The sequence below is a fragment of the Typopeltis vanoorti genome, chromosome 5, assembly GCF_054136105.1.
Source record: "Typopeltis vanoorti isolate ZY-2024b chromosome 5, IOZ_Tvanoo_1.0, whole genome shotgun sequence".
Classification (NCBI taxonomy): Eukaryota; Metazoa; Arthropoda; class Arachnida; order Uropygi; family Thelyphonidae; genus Typopeltis; species Typopeltis vanoorti.
Genome location: NC_143553.1, coordinates 152255648 through 152277608, shown reverse-complemented (window position 1 = coordinate 152277608; position 21961 = coordinate 152255648). Strand labels below are relative to the sequence as shown.

Below are 21961 nucleotides of genomic sequence, written 5' to 3'. Positions count from 1 at the left end.
AAAGTCCTCATAACGTTCGCATTTTAATTGGAGTTCGAACCCAGGTATTTTCAAAAAATGGGGAAATTTCGAATTGCTCTCTGAAACACAGTTTACGAAATGGTAGAATTTTAGATGTTATACAGTATATAATTTTAATATTAATTTATCGTAATTGACACACATTTCAAAGAGTCGTATAACGAATTCTCATATGTTATCTCAATACGTATTTACAAACTAAACTGAGGTTGAATTTTTTTCTAGGGTTCACTGGAATTTCTCTTACTATCCAACATCAATAAATTGAAAGCAGGAAAGGAATAATTTCTGTCACAAATTATCTTCTTGAATAAAAAAAGTGTCATCACTTATTCAAATAAATAAGCAGACTTTTAAAATTAAGTTTTGTTTTTTAGTATGTTGTGTTTGAGAACCTGATAAATCCTACAGTTCATACACAGCCTAATCCACTACCCAAGTCGAAAAGCAATGCACTCTTGTCTAAAAGAGAGAGATTAGTGAAAGGTAATAAGTACACGGAAAGAATAATGTTGGCCACCACAATATAGATGAGTTTTGGTGAAAATTACCATTATTGTTTTAAGTCTGCTGGTGAAAGCTACTATCGTATTTTAATTAATAGCATACTTATACGTGGGAAACCTTTATATTCATTCTAATTTCGCCTACCGATAGAGCCGACGTAATCACACAGATATTACAGAATATTCGCCAAAGTCGATTCTCTCAATTTGTTTCTATAACATGATCGATTTCCTCTCTACAACACATAACAGCTGCGCTGCATTTGAACAACATCCAAGGGGTCATAAACAACGTTATTAATAGCCTCGTACGAAAAACCTAGTGCTGTTATTAATCTTAAACATAATGGAAAGCTATTAGTTTACAAAACCCCGATATTTGCAAAGCGTCACCAAGTAGTGCATTGATTAGTTGGAACCCCCCTCGACTGATTACCTGGGCTTTCTCTTGTTATCGTTAAGGTTGTGCCCCGCCATAAAATTCATCTTTATTGAACTGCCACTTGCGTCAGGAAAATGTAAGATGGGAGAGAACCCGTGAGATAGATGTAGCTTCATTAGTTTAACGATCCTTTGCTTGCCTTTGTCCCGTCGCGCACACACACACCGGCAAACAAGACAGAGAGAAGAATAGACAGTATACACATGGTTAGGTTAGTGTGAGTTAAATTTATTGCACGCACTTTTATGTATCATTCTTTAACAGGAGAATAAGCTCATATTGATACATCAAGTCTGACAGAAATAAAAGAATAAGATGGGAACTAAGGAACAAATGTGTTTTCTCAGAAGTATACAGATATGGATGGTTTTTAAGCAAACAACATCTATTAAACCAAGAAACCCATTATTGTGAAAGAATCCAAATGCTCTTTGGGTAAGATTTAAAACTTAGGTACGATTGCTTTTGTTTTTAAATAAAACATATCGAGCATATTAACGTTATTTTGTTTAAGATTATGTTGTAGGAACTGTTATAGTAATTGACAAATAATGCGTTCTCTTGTTACTGACTGATGCGATTTCACATTTGAATTATTTCCGAGATTTTAAAACAACATAAAAGATTATCATTGGAAAACAATGGAAAAATTAATTTACTGCATTTTCAATGGCTTCTAATGGTCTTTACCGAAATTGAAAAGAGGGACAATCATTATATGTATTTATTATTTGTTTGTTTATGATATTCCTTTAAGATGCGTTCTTCCCCTCCGATCTAAAAGAGGTAAATGTCTTGGAAGTACTATTAACAACAAGAGAGTGTTCATTCTTCAATAGAGTTGCGTGAAATCTTCCAATTATGTGCATACACAATGGCAAATCCAATTTGCCAAGCTCATTTGTCGTCATTTCTCCCAATATTCACTTGTGTTCGGATAATTTAATTTTTTATCATTCGAAGATTTAATTTATTATGTACATGCTTTCTTTTATTACTAAGAATACAAATTGATGGCAATTTTTGAAGGTGCCTCGCTAATAGATCTCTTTTTTTATGTGTTTATGAGGAAAGAAAAAACATAATGAGTATTTATTTGGATAATTCTCATTAAGTGTCTATAGAAAATGCAGGAACAAAGTAGGAAAGTGCGAGAGAGAAAGGAAATGTGTATGGAATAGTTTTAAGGTGTATAATTATTAATGAACTTGCTTGAAGTGGGCGAAAACTTCGTTCCACATAATATTTCAGAGGAACATTTAAACTGCGTACCCATAGACTTGGCAGATGTTGGATTTTCAGTCAGCAGTAATTCAATAATAATCAGGATCGATAATAATTCATTCGAATTACCTTATCCTACCTTACCTTTTCTTCATCAAAGTTCTGATAGTTACTAATCAATTATTTCTCCGTCATTCTGGTTTTTTTTTTTTTTTTTTTATTCATTGACATAATGCTGCAAATCTGAGAGGTTTCAACTGGCTCTTTATTATTATTATTATTATTATTATTATTATTATTATTATTATTATTATTATTATTATTATTATTATTATTATTATTGCTATTTGACAACAGAAACCTAGGGACCTACAGATAGTTGAAACAGGTGCTATATAAATATTATAGCGAGACTAAAAATTTAGGTGGAAATTACACACACACACACACACACACACACACACACACACACACACACACACACACACACACACACACACACACACACACACACACACACACACACACACAAACCTATAAGAACACAAACACGACATATCCAAACCCCTCCCCTTTGAAAAGAGTTAAAAAAAGTTCACGAAGTGGTAACCGTGGTCTCCTGTATTCGCTCTACACGTTAACCGGAAAAAGGCATATGCTCCCAAGCGCAACACATAAACAGTTAAATCTACGCCTGGCTCGCGACGGGTATTGAATCAAAACCATGAAACTATTGCCATCTATTATCTTCATAAGATAAGCTCTGTAGAAGCTTCGAGGAAGAAAGCAGAAATGCCCTCCAAACAAATAAACAAGCATATCAAAAAGAATGTACTCGGTAACTTGCATGCGGAATTTTTGTAGACAAGTAAAATATCTGTATTAAATACGTAATCTATAAAAAATATTGAAAGAAAAACACAAAATGCAGAAAATTTATGTATATTAATATAACATCATACAGAAGTAGCAGGGTTTTTTCTCCCGGAAACTCGGGTTTTTCATCCCACATACAGACAAATCAACCCTTCAGAACACACGCAATTTACAGACAAAAAAATACTAGTTGTGGTGGTGGTGTTGGGCGGGAGACGGCGTTGATGGAGATGATTGGTAGAGGTTCGGTGTAGTGGTGGAAACAGTTGTATAGTAGGTGTCCTCCCGCGATGAGTCTTCGGACTCCTTGGAGGTGTCACGAATAATAATAATAATAATCATTCCATCATCTCCATTATTATTGAACTGTGTTTTATTACTCCATTGTATAGTGAATTGTATGCACATTCAAGCCCATCCATATGTAAATACGGTGGATAAATATTTCATTAATTTTTTAAAAATATATATTTATATTTATAAAGAATTAATTAAAGAATTAAACTCTGCATTCTGTACTGAATCCTTGTACTGTACAGAAAATATGTCTCACTGTATTTATTAAAATAAAGAGTCAGAAGGCTTCAGTTCGGCGATGCAAAATTATGTAAGTACTCGTAAAGTGGATATTAGATCCAGCCAAACTGAAGCCTTTTGGCTCTTTATTTTAGTAATTTACGCACCGGCTGAGAGTTAGCTTAAGAAAACGACATTCCTCTGACATTGAAGTCCTTAGTAGTGAACGAGAGTATTTCCTCTCTTAAGATTTCTCTCTGGTCTCTGAGGAGAATCAACAAGTTCGAAACAGCTGTCAGGCCAGTGAAACCTTATCAAAATGGACTAATAAAAACCGGACATATAGACGCTTGGGCGGCACCTATATCTTTTAAGTAGTCTGCGCTAAGGACTACATAAAATTCGTGAATGCCGGGGAGTGTATTCCCGTAAGCTCTCTGGTCAACTGACTTTACGAAACTTTCATAGTTTCTACATTCGGCTTTGAAATAATGCTGGATGACTCTTTACTTATATGATGTCTCATTGGATATATACATAAATTCTCTGTATCATAATAAACCTTGTCATTGTCAAAAAGAAATATATTATGCACGTAATCTTATGTTTATGTATGTACTTGTACACACATTTGCACACGTATGCATTACAAATAGAATGAATGTATGAACAACAATAATTTTGATTGATTACAAAAACTGTACGGGCACCTCCGTGGAGTTCGAAGACTCATTGCAGGAGACCCAATCTATCCACACAATCTATCATACCTCTCCTTGAAGCCAGTAACATACAAAGCACTCACAACCGACTCTGGCAACCCATTCACAACTCTCCAAACAAAAAATGTAGTCTTCACACCCCTACTAACTACACCTTTATTCAACTTCCAGGGATGATCCCTTGTTCTAATCCTTCTAGCCAAGTGCTGAAACATTTCCCCTGTATCTATCCTATAACATTCTTTAAGCAACTTAAATATTTATATCATATCCCCTCTTTTTCTCCTATCAACCCAACCTCTGCAATCCACACACCCTCAATCTATCCTCATAGGGAACATTCCACGGGCCACTCTCCATCTTGGTCACTCGCCACTGAATCCTCTCCACCGCTTTCTCATCTCCAAGAAACCCCAGAAGACTAGACTTGAGCACAGTAATCCAGATGTGGGGGTATCAAGGCCTTAATGTGTTCTTCAATAGCCAATTAATCGTATGGGCTACTTTAGCAACATGTCCTCTAAACTTTCTCTGTCTACCACCACCTCTAAATCTCTAGCTTCATCTATGACTTGGAGTATAGTGGCATCAATGTGAGTTTGTAATCTATTTATCCCAAAAAGCATAACTTTAAAATTTTCCACATTAAACTAATACCCATTAACTTTTGTCCATACTGATAGCTTATTTAAATTGTCCTGCAAGCGCTCCACATCGTCTTTATTAACTATTACTGTACCTAATTTCGTATCATTTGCAAACAATTATAATAAATATGCCAGGATAGTTATGGAATGTTCCATAATTTTATTTGGGATGTTCGTGGAATCTGTAGAAAGTGAATTTACTGTTAATACAGTTAGATTCCAATATACATTTTGCTGTCTCTCTTGTTTATCTTCAGTTGAACTAATACGTGGACACATTCCGGGAAATCAAGACTACCGATGTAATGAGAAAGTCCCTGCCAGAATTCATTACTGATCATTTTAAGTCAACTATTTTTAGATTTTGTAACCAATGATGCCTTTCATTGGTAAATATAACAGTTAGCTCTGCATTAAGACTAGAGCTACGTCTTAGGAGAGATGAACTAAATAATATCCATGGTGATAACTGAGCAGCAGTCTATAACAAAACTAAGGAGGACACATTGATTTTATTGTTGTTGTTAATTCTGTTTAATTAATTACGTCATTTTCCAAACGACGATTATTGAAAAAAATACTCGGTTTTTTAATTTTATTTTTAAAATCCCAAACTGTCGGCAGCTCCCGATATCAATATTTCTTTGTGAGGCTTAAACAAGGAGACTTCTCAGAAATCTTTTTACTGCTTACGGCTAATACTTCTGCTATGTCTGTCAGTTGCGTGTGTTCAAAGACCTGGATTCGAATTCCATCTGAGATGAGAACAAGTAAAAGGCTTTTTCAATAAGGTCAGTTATTCGGAATTCGAATCCAGGTCTTTGGAAAAGCCTTCGAATTGACACAGTCGCACTCCTTCTTATGGGAAGCCTGAATTAGTAAAAGCTAGTTGGGTCTTTGGAGCACTCTCCATTTTCACATGAATTAAAATAAAAAATATAATAGGAAAGCCGATAACTAAACCATTCTTGATTATTATATGCGATGTGGAGCTGCCTTTTCCAGGTAAGCTTGACACATGCATTTGCCAACACATTAAAGTAAAACAAAATGATGATTTTTCATCCGCGATCTGCAAGTGTTAAAAGCCTGAGGTGTATGGAAATTCGTAATTTGTCAGAATTACCAAGGCAGCCATCTGCACATTTGACACTCGTATCGATTCTTCCGTCCGTCCGTATCTTTTCTGCTCGCGATATCCCCTGACATAAAGTGATTGTGTGGGTGTTTCTCACTAAGAAACTATTAATTCTATAATGAGCGTTAATTTCTGACATCGAGGCCGCATATCGAAAATGGAAGGTGATGAATCTATGTTAAAGGTCTTTGACCGCATTTTGTTAGCTATTTAATAATGGAGCTCATTTTGTTCCCCAGTTCTTTCAACCTGAAACGTCGAGATATACTTTTTTTCTTTTGTTGTTTTTTGTCTCTTTCTCAGTATATGTGCCTTGATTAAGGGAAGGGGAAAAATCAATTATATTAACGCAGCAATTCATCAACTTTTGCGTCAATTTTGAAATTGGGGGTATATGCCGTAGACGGTTGCAGTAGTTTGGTTTTAGTCTTATTAAAAGATGATATTTTTGACATTAAAACAACCCATAAGGGAAGACAGAGTGACTGTTCAGATTGCCTGGTACCATGCAATAGATGAGTCTTTCTTCTTTGCGTAGCTACATTAGATGAAAGCTCTATCATACGAAAACGGTCGGATACTGGAGTGTCATTGAAATTCCATCAAGGATGTCCACAACTTAAAAAACTCCATCAAGGAACCCGTAACATGAATGTGGTCGTTTACTATGAATGTATAGATATTCTTGCTCAGCATGTTGTTTCTTAAGGTAGAGTGATAATCGAACAATACCTTTGTTTGCAAGGACACCACTCGACTCTTCTCCTAAATTAGAATGTAAAAAGAGATGTATTTGTTGTACATACCTCCTATCGTTTTTCTCACAATTATATAGGGGAACGGATCAAGCAACTTTAACCCAATATAAATGTGAAATATTGGAGCCATCACCTACACACTTGATGTTTTTCAATGGTTTTTATTTCTTCACTAAATTAAAAACCATCTGCGCGCAGTTTTTCGACCGGTTCTCGAGTTAATCGATCTCTGGCACGAGCAAGCGAGTTTTTTTCCTCCCGGAAACTCGGGTTTTTCGTCCCGTAAACTCAAGAAAATCGACCCTAAATCCCACACTATTTCAGATATTAAATACGAGTGTTGGGTGAGGGACCACGAGATGGGGACACTTATTGAACCGTCTCTTCATTACAGGTTTCTTGAATTAGTGATAGCCTTGGGCCAGCTATCTCTTATTGGCTACCAGTGGAGACTGAACTGCCCACTCAGTCTGCAGAAGATTAGATAGGGCTAAAACGGCCTAGCCTACTCCATATACGGGAATAAAAAGGCGTTAGCTGCTTTTTTTGACTCTAGGATGCTTTGTTTACTTTGAGGAATAAACAATGCTGTGACATCTGCATGAGATTGACTAACTTGCCTTCATTTGAAAAGTTCTTATAAAAGTTCCTGGTGGATTAGACTGGATTCAAACCTAGGTCTTTGTAGTCGAAATGAGCAATGTCGAGTACTCTCTCCACGAATGTGTAAAGGAAGCAAGCGGCTTCAACACAAACAGGACATCATGTGGATATAGAACATTCCCTGAGAATGTTCAGAAAGATCATATTGGAAACGAGAATGATCTTTCCGCAGACCAGAAAAATTTTGGAGAGATTTACTCCACTTGGCCTAGACCTGCTTAATGCGAGTCTGAGGTCTCTAAGATCACGCTTCAATTTGAAATTATTTTAAATTGCCCCCCTTCTTTCACATGTGTATGCGATGATTAATGAAAGTACAAGGGTCATACTAGAACCTTCATAAAAGAAGGACAAACTAATAATAAGGCTTCAATGGTTTCCTCAATCCTCTAGATACTTTTAAGAGATGCCGCCTGTTGGGTATCTAATTAAGGATGGCATACCGACTTTTTTTAAATCTTTAGGATGCAATAGATTTTAAATACTTTTGTTTAATCAGGAAGCCCTGATTTCGACACCAAACATGGAACTGTTTCCGACTGCTTCTGGCCTCCAATAATCGGGGCGATCGCTCATAGCGAGTGATGAAATTTACCCCCTGCCTGAAGACAATCACAACCATGCCCAGGGGGGGGAATTCGAACTTCAGCCTTTTGGTTGGAAAACGATCTTTTATCCGCTCTGCCAGCATGCAAAAAATGTCGTAAAATAATTAATATAATTAATCTTATGAAATGGTCCAAAATATATATGAGTGTAGCACTCCAACCCACGTAATTGGTTAAAGAATGAACGGGATTACTCGTTTTAATTTTTTTTAGTCAGAATTCATTGCAATTGGGACTGGTTATACCACATTCTGATCAATAATGATAGGAATGTGGTCTAAAATTAGCATAAAAGGTTAGAATCTTGTTCCAGTACAAATATTTGTAAAACAAATATATGCTGCTTTTTTTTTAATTGAAATCATACTTGTTGCTTGTGAAAGGTCATGAGTTGCTAGAGTAGGTATTATGGTTTTTGTTATGCGTCGTTAGTTAAACCATTATTATTATTATTATTACGTGACACCTCGTGGTATGGGAGGTTGATCGATATCATTTAAAGAAATTATAAAATATGTCCCCGTACGAGTGTTGCCTACTTACATTTTCTTAAATTTTTTTTTGAGTAATCAAAAAAACAAAGTGGCTCAAAAAGAAAAAAGTTACACCAAATTTGCCGACGTATTTTGACGCACTCAATTATATGTATGTTTGACACCCATCTCTATTCTTTTTTGTGATTAAGCTAAACACATAAAACAACCCATTATCTTTTTGATTACGATAGTCGCCGATATAACAATAATGTCAGAATCATTTTAGTTGCACTGTAACCTAATTTCGGTATGTGTGACAAAATTTATTTCAACGGATAAAATTAAACGATAGCCAGTCATCCGGTTTTACGTATAAGGATAATTCCCAAGAAGTATTTTTTGGATAAATCTTCCATTAAGAATAAAATTCAAAAATTCAAAATTGCACGTTTTACTTGCTTGACTGTTACCAGGCTAAACAACACTTCCCTTTATAACGTAACATCAGAAATTCAGAGACCAAAATCTCAAAATTTGTTAAAATGCCCATTACAAATAATCTCAGACCTCCAGATATACTTTATAAGGATGATTTGTATTTCCATTACTAATTCTGTTTCCTTATCCATCGAAAATCATTCCATTTGTTACAAACAATTTACGAAAGTTTCTTTTGAAACGCTGTCAAATACTTCGGCAAGACATTTTATTTTCTTGAAGATATATTCTCTCTCAAAAAGGGAATTTTGCACGGGATTTCAGAGAAGTCATCATTCGTATAACTCCTTCAAACTTCCAATAGCACCTACAAGTTAAATCGGCGAATAGATGTAACCACAGAGTAAAAGGTCAACCACTGTTGAACATTATTTCTTGGATCAACAGAGAGCTGCACTGAAATCAGAGTGGAAATTTGGATAGCGAAATGCATGTTTGCGTCCGCATTGCGAAAAATGTTTCTAAGCTCTATATTTTCCTAATGGATTTCAATTTCTGTCTTGAATACAGCCTGCGATGACGTTCGATGCTGTCACAAAAACTGTCCTGCTTGAAGGCCTTCTCTGAATCAACTATCTGCGCGCGTGACAACATCATGACAGTGGCTGTGCTACTGAATACGGAGTTTCTAGAAAAAAAATTATTATCGCGGCAGGTTTCGGAATGGAAACACGACACCGCATAAGCATATCCCATTTCATAAGAAATATTTAAAGTGCAGTACTTGCGAATCTTTCGCATCTTACAGGCTAAAAGCTGCGGAGAGGACTGTAATAATAAAGTGCTCGTTTTGGAAACTGAGAAAATATTATGGTCGTCCTCCCAAATGTTTCAAAAACAGAGATGATACGATAACCCCCCCCCCCCCAGAAAGAACCATTCACATCAGAATCCTCTCAATTAATCACATAAACAGACACAAAGAAGGTCTCCATCTATCACCGGTCCAGCTGGGTGGAGAACATTCGACCAGGGAATTATTCTGTTATCTAGGTCGTTAATTACGTTCTCAGTGTGGGAACAAGCCTGCCCACTATCTAATACCTCGCGGATATTTCTGCACTACAACAACTCATCAACATTTCCCCCTCCTATCCGTATGAGAGAAAGAATGGATTATGTTCGGTAATAAAATTCTAGTCACCCTCTCTATTTAATCGTACAAAAAATGGCATTAAAGGGGAAGGAAGTTCCAGTATATAACAGCAGTTTGCACAATTCTTTTTTTCTTTTTGTAGCGTGCTAAGAATAAAAGTGCAAATGTTCTATGAATAGGTAGCACAAAGAACTGTGAATGCATTCCTTCTATAGTAACTCGTTGACATTATACCTGATATAATTGACTTCTATGGACTTGATGATGATGATTGATGATTAGTTTCCTTTCATCCGTACGGATGATAGGGGCAGCTATGCTACTATACTAGGGAAGTGACTATGAGCAAGGTGGTTTCCCGCTGCCTTGCTTGTCGTACTATATCCCAGCGTTTCCCAAACTATGTTCCGTGGAAAGTGAATAAGTGTTCCGTGAAAAATTATCAAAATCAATATGAGCCTGGAATGATTTTAAATGCTGCGACACGTTCAAACATGTTCGAAAATCAGGCGCTCCTCAATTTGTGTGTGGATTGTGCTATTCGGGCCAGCACGCTCTGGCCTTGACTCAGCCACCCGCGGTTGTCGACACCTCCAAGCGCCAGTGTAGTATGGAGGTATCTATTCTAGGAAACGTGCGATCACAAGCAAGGTCAGTGCGATGCGATGCGGCCCGGCACGCCTGTTGTGTGCACTGTCGCATTTTTGCGATGCGATACAGCCTGCTGCGGAGATAGTGTGTGTGCTCAGCTTTATATTGAATACGAGAACGATGATACTCGACTCTAACCAAGGTGTTCAGTTTCAGGATTTGTGAAGTGTTCCGTCGTAGGAAAAGTTTGTGAAACCCTGCTATATCCTATGGCTGTACCCTCTGTATTCACCGGTACGGTTTGCCTGTTTGTGTGATGAAAAACCCCAGGATAAACTGGGGAAAAAACCTTACTGTCCATGCCCAAGACCGGCTAACTTGGCTATGGCTGAGGAAGATCCTTCAGCTCATCAGGTCTTCGACGGAAATCGAACCTAGAACACTCCTTTCCCAGGCATATGGTTGCGAAGCGCAAAGCCACTAGGCTAACCGCGATGAATCGGTGGACTTAACAGGTGCTAAATAATCAGTCTTAACTATGAGGTCTTTTTGGATTTGTATTTAATTTCTCTATGATAAACTATAGACATGCTATTCCCTGCTATCTTATTACCTTCTTTGAAGTAGTTACTTTGTGAGTGATACTCGAATTCAGTTTTGGCGATATTGATGATGTTCCTAAAAGTTCTTTGTTTTAAACTCGGTATCGAATCTTATAGTCAACCTTAATTTAAAAAAAAATTCACAGTGTCAGATTTGAAATGGAAGGGAACAAAGGTAATGCCATTTGTTTACAGAGAAATTGCTATACATTGACAAAACAGTAACAGACAATATTAAGTTACATAATTCTGTCTGAGATGTGTTTGCATTCTGGGACAATTTTTCTCCATATGAAGGAGAAAGATTTCTATTTCTTAAAATTTCTTATATTTTTTAGCTAACTACTCAGTAGTTTACATCCTTAGCAGTAAAAACCTTTTTTTTTTTGTTACTAATTATAAATAACTTTTTTTTACTACCACACCATTTATTTTTTAATATAACTAGCATTAAATTTCTTGGTTTATAGTTAACTCCAACAAATGGGAGCTAGCTATAGCAACTAGTTTATATTTCCAAAGTTTGGGATCATGGAGTATACTTTATTTATATAAGGAACCTAATGAATACTTCATAAGGAACCTAATGGAATATACTTCATATATACTTCATATATATATATATATATATATATATATATATATATATATATATATATATATATATATATATATATATATATATATATATATATATATATATATAAGGAACCTAACGAATCCTTTATATATATATATTTTATATAAGGAACTTAATGAAATACTTTATATATATAAAGAACCTAATGACATACTTTATATATACAACGAACCTAATAAAATACTTTATATATATAACGAACCTAATGACATACTTTATATATATAACGAACCTAATGAAATACTTTATATATATAACGAACCTAATGAAATACATTATATATATAACGAACCTAATTAAATACTTTATATATATAAGAAACCTAATGAATACTTTATATACTTTATAGAAGGAACCTAATGAAATAATTTATATATAAGGAACCTAAAGAAATACTTTCTTTTTATACTTTATATAAGGAACATAATGAAATACTTTAAATATATAAGGAACCTAATGAAATACTTTAAATGAAATATTCTCTATGTAATATAACATAAGCATTTTTACTTAATTATATATTATAAGGAACCTAATGATATATAACATATAACATATGGATTCGGAATATAAAATATATATAACATATGGATTCGGTGCTCACATCGTTCAAGACGTATGTAGTTTATAAGGAACCTAATGAAACATAACATAATATATGCATTTTAACTTACTTATACTTTATAAGAAACCTAAAAATATAACATAACATATGCATTTTTACTTTATTATACTTTATAAGAAACCTAATGAAATATAACATAACATATACATTTTTCCTTACTTATACTTTATAAGAAACCTAATGAAATATAACATAACATATGCATTTTTACTTACTTATACTTTACAAGTAACTTAATGAAATATAACATATCGATTCAGAATATAACACATATATAACATATGGATTCGGTGCTCACATCGTTCAAGAATTATGAACTTTATAACGAACCTAATGAAATATAACATAATATAAGGATTTTTACTTACTTATACTTTATAAGGAACCTAATGCAATATAACATAATATATGCAAATTTACTTACTTATAATTTATAACGAAGCTAATGAAATATAAAATAACATACGCATTTTTAATTACTTATATTTTATAAGGAACCTAAAGAAATATAACATATCGATTCGGAATGTAACATATATATATAACATATGGATTCAGTGTTCACATCGTACAAGAAGTATGTACTTTATAATGAACCTAATGAAATATAACATATGCATTTTTATTTACTTATATTTTATGAGGAACCTAATGAAATATAACATAACATATGCATTTTATTTACTTATACTTTATAAAGTCCTTATAAGGACTGGCTTAAAGGGGCAAAGCAAGAATGCTCTTCATCTTCCCGTTATCTGTAGAGGACAGTGAAGGGATAGGGTGTTATTAAATCCTGCCATGATCAGAGCGATTAAAGCTCTGATCATGGCAGGAGGGTAACAGCAATAGCCGAGCCTCAGTTAGAACTTCATTGGCTACAACATTGCCATCCATTACCCTCCTCAGCGCATTTATAGTCCTTATCCTCATACTTAATAAAGAACTTAATGAAATATAACATAACATATGAATTTTTACTTACTTATAATTTATAAGGAACCTAATGAAAAATATCATATGGATTCGGAATATAACATATATATAACATATGGATTCGGTGCTCACATCGTTCAAGAAGTATGTACATTATAACGAACCTAAATGAAATATAACATAACATATGCATTTTTACTTACTTATACTTTATAACGAACCTAATTAAATATAACATAACATAGGCATTTTTACTTGTACTTTATAAGGAACATACTGAAATATAACATAACATATGCATTTTTACTTTCTTATACTTTATAACGAACGTAATGAAATATAACATGACATATGCATTTTTACTTACTTATACATTATAAGTAACCTAATGAAATATAACATATGGATTCTGTGCTCCATCTTTCAAGTCGTATGTACTTTATGAGGAACATAATGAAATATAACATATGGATTCTGTGCTCCATCTTTCAAGTCGTATGTACTTTATGAGGAACCTAATGAAATATAACATAACATATGCATTTATTCTTACTTTTACTTTATAACGAACATAACGAAATATAACATATCATATGCATTTTTACTTACTCATACTTTATATGGAACCTAATGAAAAATAACATATGGATTCGGAGTATAACATATATATAACATATGGATTCGGTGCTCACATCTTTCAAGAAGTATGTACTTTATCACTAACCTAATGAAATATAACATAACATAAGCATTTTTACTTACTTATACTTTATAAGGAACCTAATGAAATATAACATATAACATATGGATTCGGTGCTCACATCGTTCAAGGAGGATGTAATTTATAAGGAACCTAATGAAACATAACATAACATATGCATTTTTACTTAATTATACTTTATAAGGAACCGAATGAAATATAACATATGGATTCGGTGCTCGCATCGTTCAAGAAGTATGTACTTTATTACGAACGTAATGAAATATAATATAATATATGCATTTGTACTTATGATTTATAAGGAAACTAATGAAAAATATCATATGGATTCGGAATATATAACATATGGATTCAGTGCTCACATCGTTCAAGACGTATGTACATTATAACGAACGTAAATGAAATATAACATAACATATGCATTTTTACTTACTTATACTTTATAACGAACCTAATTAAATATAACATAACATAGGCATTTTTACTTCTACTTTATAAGGAACATACTGAAATATAACATAACATATGCATTTTTACTTTCTTATACTTTATAACGAACGTAATGAAATATAACATAACATATGCATTTTTACTTACTTATACATTATAAGGAACCTAACGAAATATAACATATGGATTCGGTGCTCACATCGTTCAAGAAGTATGTACATTATAACGAACCTAAATGAAATATAACATAACATATGCATTTTTACTTACTTATACTTTATAACGAACCTAATTAAATATAACATAACATAGGCATTTTTACTTCTACTTTATAAGGAACATACTGAAATATAACATAACATATGCATTTTTACTTTCTTATACTTTATAACGAACGTAATGAAATATAACATAACATATGCATTTTTACTTACTTATACATTATAAGGAACCTAACGAAATATAACATATGGATTTGGTGCTCACGTCGTTCAAGAGTATGTACTTTATAAGGAACCTAATGAAATATAACATATGGATTCTGTGCTCACATCTTTCAATAAATATGTACTTTATGACGAACCTAATGAAACATAACATAACATATGCATTTATTCTTACTTTTACTTTATAACGAACCTAATGAAATATAACACAACATATGCATTTATACTTACTTATACTTTATAAGAAACCTAATGAAATATAACATAACATATGCATTTTTACTTAATTATACTTTATAAGGAACCGAATGAAATATAACATATGGATTCGGTGCTCGCATCGTTCAAGAAGTATGTACTTTATTACGAACCTAATGAAATATAATATAATATATGCATTTTTACTTATGATTTATAAGGAACCTAATGAAAAATATCATATGGATTCAGAATATAACATATATATAACATATGGATTCGGTGCCCACATCGTTCAAGAAGTATGTACATTATAACGAACCTAAGTGAAATATAACATAACATATGCATTTTTACTTATACTTTATAACGAACCTAATTAAATATAAAATAACATAGGCATTTTTACTTGTACTTTATAAGGAACATACTGAAATATAACATAACATATGCATTTATTCTTACTTTTACTTTATAACGAACATAATGAAATATAACATATCCTATGCATTTTTACTTACACATACTTTATATGGAACCTAAGGAAAAATAACATATGGATTCGGAATATAACATATACTGTATATAACATATGGATTCGGAATATAACATATATATAACATATGGATTCGGAATATAACATATATATAACATATGGATTCGGTGCTCACATCTTTCAAGAAGTATGTACTTTATCACTAACCTAATGAAATATAACATAACATAAGCATTTTTACTTACTTATACTTTATAAGGAACCTAATGAAATATAACATATAACATATGGATTCGGTGCTCACATCGTTCAAGAAGGATGTAATTTATAAGGAACGTAATGAAACATAACATAACATATGCATTTTTACTTATTTATACTTTATAAGGAACCGAATGAAATATAGGATATAGATTAGGTGCTCATATCGTTCTAGAAATATGAACTTTATAACCAACCTAATGAAATATAACATAACATATGCATTTTTACTTACGCTTTATAAGGAACCTAATGAAATATAATATATGGATTCGGTGCTCACATCGTTCAAGACGTATATACTTTATAACGAACCCAATGAAATATAACATAACATATGCGTTTTTACTTACTTATACTTTATAAGGAACCTAATGAAAATAACATGTAACTTATGGATTCGGTGCTCACATCGTTCAAGAAGTATGTAATTTATAACGAACCTAATGAAACATAATATAACATATGCATTTTTACTTATACTTTATAAGGAACTGAATGAAATATAAGATATAGATTCGGTGCTCATATCGTTCTAGAAGTATGAACTTTATAACGAACCTAATGAAATATAACATAACATATGCATTTTTACTTAATTATACTTTATAAGGAACCGAATGAAATATAACATATAACATATGGATTCGGTTCTCACATCGTTCAAGAAGTATGATGCTATGAGACTCTTTAGTCAGCATGCTGGTACAAACTAAAAACAAACTAATCACGAGGAATCTTCAAACTGGCGCCCCCCCATGAACACTCTTATCTAGATACACAGGATACTATAATACAAAGAAGTCAACGAGAAACCACTTTGTTCTATAATAATTCCCCTGGTATATTTATGAAATAGCTAATGCATTTATACTTATACTTTATATTAGACAAGGAAGTCAACGAGAAACCACTTTGTTCTATAATAATTCCCTTGGTATAGTAGCATTGTTATCCAATCAACAACTGTGTTAAGGAAAACAATAAATTGAGCTCATCAGCAGAAAAACGTAATTTTCAGCGTGATTCAGTGCAGTTGAATTACACGTATAGTAGCAAGTAACTCAACACGGTGTTCTATCATGAAGTGAAATAATAATTATATGATCTTATAAGTGCAAATTATGATGAATAAATATGTGTGGAAGAAAAATAAATACATTAAAAGCATTAAGAGAACATCAACGTATGAAGGCGAACAACGTGCTGTTGTGAGGCCACTGGTTTCCCACCCAAAAAAATAGACAAACAAGGCGACAAAATCACACATGCATGCGAGTAAAAGATCAAGTACATTCGTCTCGAGCTTTTATTTGACTCCGATTAATCTTAAACTGCAACAACAAATTATAAATATAAAATTATCAGTTAATATATTTGTACCAGTATTCAGTTCTCTCTTCAGAAAAAATCACATGATACAATAAAAAAGGATTTTTGTTTAATAAACTTTTTCAAACTTTAATCCCGCGTCGAAGTTCCATTTTTTTTCCTCTCACCATCCGCTTTTTTTTTTTGCAACGTGTAAATCCTCTACATGTGACCTTTGGAATGAGCAAGAGGTACTGTGATGGCCCATTAGGACATGTAATACAAGACACACACCTCTCTGGCTATTGATCGGCTGTCTATTTTAAGGAAAAGCCTTCACATGGCCAACGAACTTTAAACTAGGTCCATTATGTGCACCGATCGAATTCTTCTCGCATTTTTTAAACTTGGAATTACCTGAGATATGTACGAAAAGGAAATGATTTGGGATTTTGCACAAAGACTTTCATCTTCATTTAGTCCATGACTCAATTCCCCTTTTTCCTTGCTGTTTATTCGTCTGTTTTTCCATCATTGGCTCTCTCTCTCTCTCTCTCTCCATCTCTCTTAAAATTTCTATCTCATTCTTTGTTTTGAATAAAAAAAAGAAGAGATTTATACATTGCTAGTTTTGTCAAGAGGATATAAATGACCTTAATCGTTCCGTCCTTTCATTTCCACCCTTGAGAGCCACCCTTCTTCTAGGTGAAGCGCTAAACATTACCCCAAGTCATTTCCCTGATCTTCTTCCGGAGTATGATGCATCAGAATAGCTAAACGTTCACAATAAAATCGCCATTTTCTGAGACTTTAATTCACAAAGATGTGCTTTACTCTCGCACCAGCTCCGTCACATTAACCGGTGTTGGAATTCAAGCAGGATTTATCTTTCATATTTCTTTAATGGCCTCTTCTGAAGGGTATTACTCATATGATCTACACACACATACACACAAACATTGAGCTGCCGTAATATCCTTCTGAAAAGTGCGTGCTGATCTAATTGTGTGAATTCGCATTTTTGATATTTCACTTCCTTCTGCTTCTTATATTGAGACAATTTGGACTTTTCTTTAATGTTCTTAATTGCCGGCGATCATTCTAATAACTCGTAACTCATGCCAAATATTTCATGATAATTTTCCTAGGATGCTTACTCGCATATTCCTTATTCTATCTTTATCCGTCCTACATTGAACTAAGTCTGCACAAACCAATGATGCTAGCAGATCGAAACGAAAGCAATAAACAGAAACTATACGATTAGCGATGACAGTAAAACGTAACTAATACTCTTCTGTTCCTTTTTATTTCAAAAATAATAAATTGGCTACATGTAATCTTCTTTGCTACTCACTCAAATCAAAAAATCACACAAAGAATGCAGCTCTTCCTAAAATGTCATGTTCATTTTCATAGCCATATTCACTGCTATTTCACATTCTTTCCTTGTTCCAAACAATTTAGATGGTTTAGTATTGAGGTGAAAGGAACTTTCTTTCCAGAACTTTTTTAGTTCGACAACACAGACAAACCGGCCAAAAGAACACACGCTATGCGTTGGTTTCAAAGCTTTATATGTTTCGGCCATAATTAAAAATAACCCAACTAGATCTAAATAAAATCAAATAATTCTGTAAAGAGGTAATAACTGCTTTATATTACAATAACTGCTTTAAAAGGCACTTTCCTTATCCCCACTAGATTTTGTAATTTACTTAAATTTCACAGCTAATCATCTAAAGCATATGTCATGGTGCAAATATTTATGTTTTTGATCATCATAGCAACATACAATTACGAGGAAGCTCTTATACTTTATTTGAAATCGTAGATCATACACTCACTTTCCAAATTATAGGATGCAAAACGAAATTCACACATATGATACACACATATACCATATCGCGTATTTCAGTGGCTTCTTTCTATACTTTATGTTTTGTTTCAGATCTCCTGAAGAAGATTAAGGATATTTAATTACCCAAGAAAAATAAACTGTTGTGGGATCGTACAATATTTTGAGAGACTTCTAAACCAATCATCATCACTATCGATGAGAACCTTACATCAGAGATGCGACGTTTATCAGACAATGTTGAAGAACTCACAATTCAGGAACCATCTCTGACTATGAGGATCCATCTCTGAGGATTGAAACGCAGGTCTTTACAAACAAAGGACATTAGTGTCATTAAATTAGTATGATATAAATGGAACCCAATTTGTAGCTTATATAGGCCAATATATACTTTATACGTATTGTAACTTGGTGGTTAGGATTATTGGATTCAAAGAAAGATGGCTCGATTCGTTGTATTTTCTTGGATTATTGGATGGTTGGTTCTTCGATTCCAAAGTGCATGAAGCACGTATAGATCTTTATTTACTGCTACGGCCTTTGGTAGATTAGTATTGTGAATAGGCAGAAGGTAGAGAAGAAAGTTTAGATTTTAAAACATGCAGACTGTACAGTTTAAAAAAATACTTAAGCAGAGAAGTTTTTAAAAAGGTCAGAAGTAGAATAAATGAACTAATAGGGAAAATTTATTTTAATAGTCCAGAGTTGAACTTGGAAAGGTGTTTAGTGGCCGATGTATGTGTCATAATAACTTTAAAGGAGAATTACTGACACTGATTTATATTAGTAGTGATAATAAAAATATCGATAGAAAATGCAAGCGACAAACGCTTTTGGAATAAGAAGTATTTCTAGTCAAATTGAGAAAGGGGTTCATACACAGAAAGAGAAGAGTAAAAGCACACGGATTCATGCTGCACCTTAGCATTAGTTTTTGACATACAGGTAACGTTTGTCAAAAGAAAAAACTGGGAACCCAAATGAAAAGCATAGAGGGAAAAAACCATCATACTTTTTATATATTTATATCATCTTTTTATATTTTATATTTAAATTATATTTTATATATTTTCTTTAGGATGGAAGCTTACTAAAATAAGTCTTTCTGTTATTTGGTCCAAAAATCAGAGAGATATTAAAAGCATAACATTCACTCCAGTTTCTTTAGGATTTTATATGGCAATTGTCCAGAAGAGTGGACATGAGCCTGTCCTGTTGATCAACAGTATCCAAATCCATACAGATGATCAATTATTATCTGGAACGTTTCCAAGTAGCACAGGAGTTGATTGTTAACAGTATCGGCAATCAGTTTAACAAAGAAATGACGTCAGACCAAAATGATGATAAAGATGCGTCACTCATCTTAGAAATAGGTTGCAAATGTACTAATTTCCGGAATGTAGGATAGTTGCCGATAGAACTGAAGAGAATAAAAGGCAACACGAAACAAACATCATAACCCTATAGGGGAAAAAAACCTTCAGTAAACCCAAGAAATGCCATATCTTGGATCCTGTTTTTTTTCTTTTTTGTCACCCAGTTTGGAGAAGATTTTTCAAAATCTCTTTCTAGTGAAAGATTAAAGGAAGCATGGAATGATTTGTATTTGGAATGAAAAGAACTACGGATAACTGTGAATCCAGATTGGCTTTTCTGTTTAAAGATACAATGTAACCAATGAGATTGCAAAAGACGTGGAAGTAAGGATTGGACAAAAGTTAGAACCGGTGGCTTTGCCAAGTGACCAGAAAACATAACTATCATTCAGTCACGATGTAAGTTCCTTTTAAAATGAGTTTTGGAAAATGTTGCTAATTTTCTTCCATCATTTTCTTTCTTCCAATTTGTGGACATAAAAGGAAAACGGAAGTTTTTCATGATATTTCCATGCCTACAAAAGTTGTTCCATTTGGCATTCATTGCAAAAAATAATCAGGTAATGAATGGCTGTAAACAGTAATGTAACCATAGAAATGCTGGGGAAAAAAAGATAATCGGACTTGGCATTCTTATAATGGCAGACAACACGAAGTCAAGAAAGGTAATGCAATTATTGCTCCTTGGAGAAAATAAATCACCAGGTTGTGATCTGAATTCTGTAGAGGACAAATAACACCCATGGAGTACATATAAGGATCATCAGCAAAGAAGAGAATTTAGAAAATAGTCAGCATTTCATGCACAGTAAAAGGATGGTGATAATAAATGCTTCGAAATTCCTCCATGTTGGATCAGTGCAAGCCACTAAAGTCGTGAATATTAAAATATTCAAAGAAGATAATATTCGCTATTAATAAAGCGGAATAAAAAAATAAATAAAAGACACATTAAAATCGAAATTTAAAAAATATTAAATCAAAATTAAAAGATATAAAAAACAAACAAGAAATAATACAATTCATTTCATAATTATTGTTAGTATTTATCAATAAGAATAGATTTTAGGGAATTTGTAAAAATAAAGATCTGAAAAGTATCAGAAGTGAAAGATCTTACTTGAAAACAAATGAGATGTCAAAGCAGAATCCCATATCCCATCATATCTTTCAGAGAAGATCCCACGTTTGAGAAAAAAAAAATAAGGAATATAACATACATGGTAATATTTTTTGCTAGGGCGTACACATGG

General features: G+C 33.2%; 1 protein-coding gene across 1 annotated transcript in view; it reads left to right on the top strand.

The window, feature by feature from the left end:
- Nucleotides 1-20625, top strand: part of LOC150106947 (cell adhesion molecule Dscam1-like) — a 322565-nt gene extending 301940 nt beyond the window's left edge. Inside the window, exon 26 of the mRNA XM_090393513.1 lies at nt 20408-20625. Within this exon, the coding sequence (XP_090249639.1) occupies nt 20408-20625 (218 nt within the window). The remainder of the gene's footprint in view (nt 1-20407) is intronic.
- Nucleotides 20626-21961: the final 1336 nt, after the last annotated feature.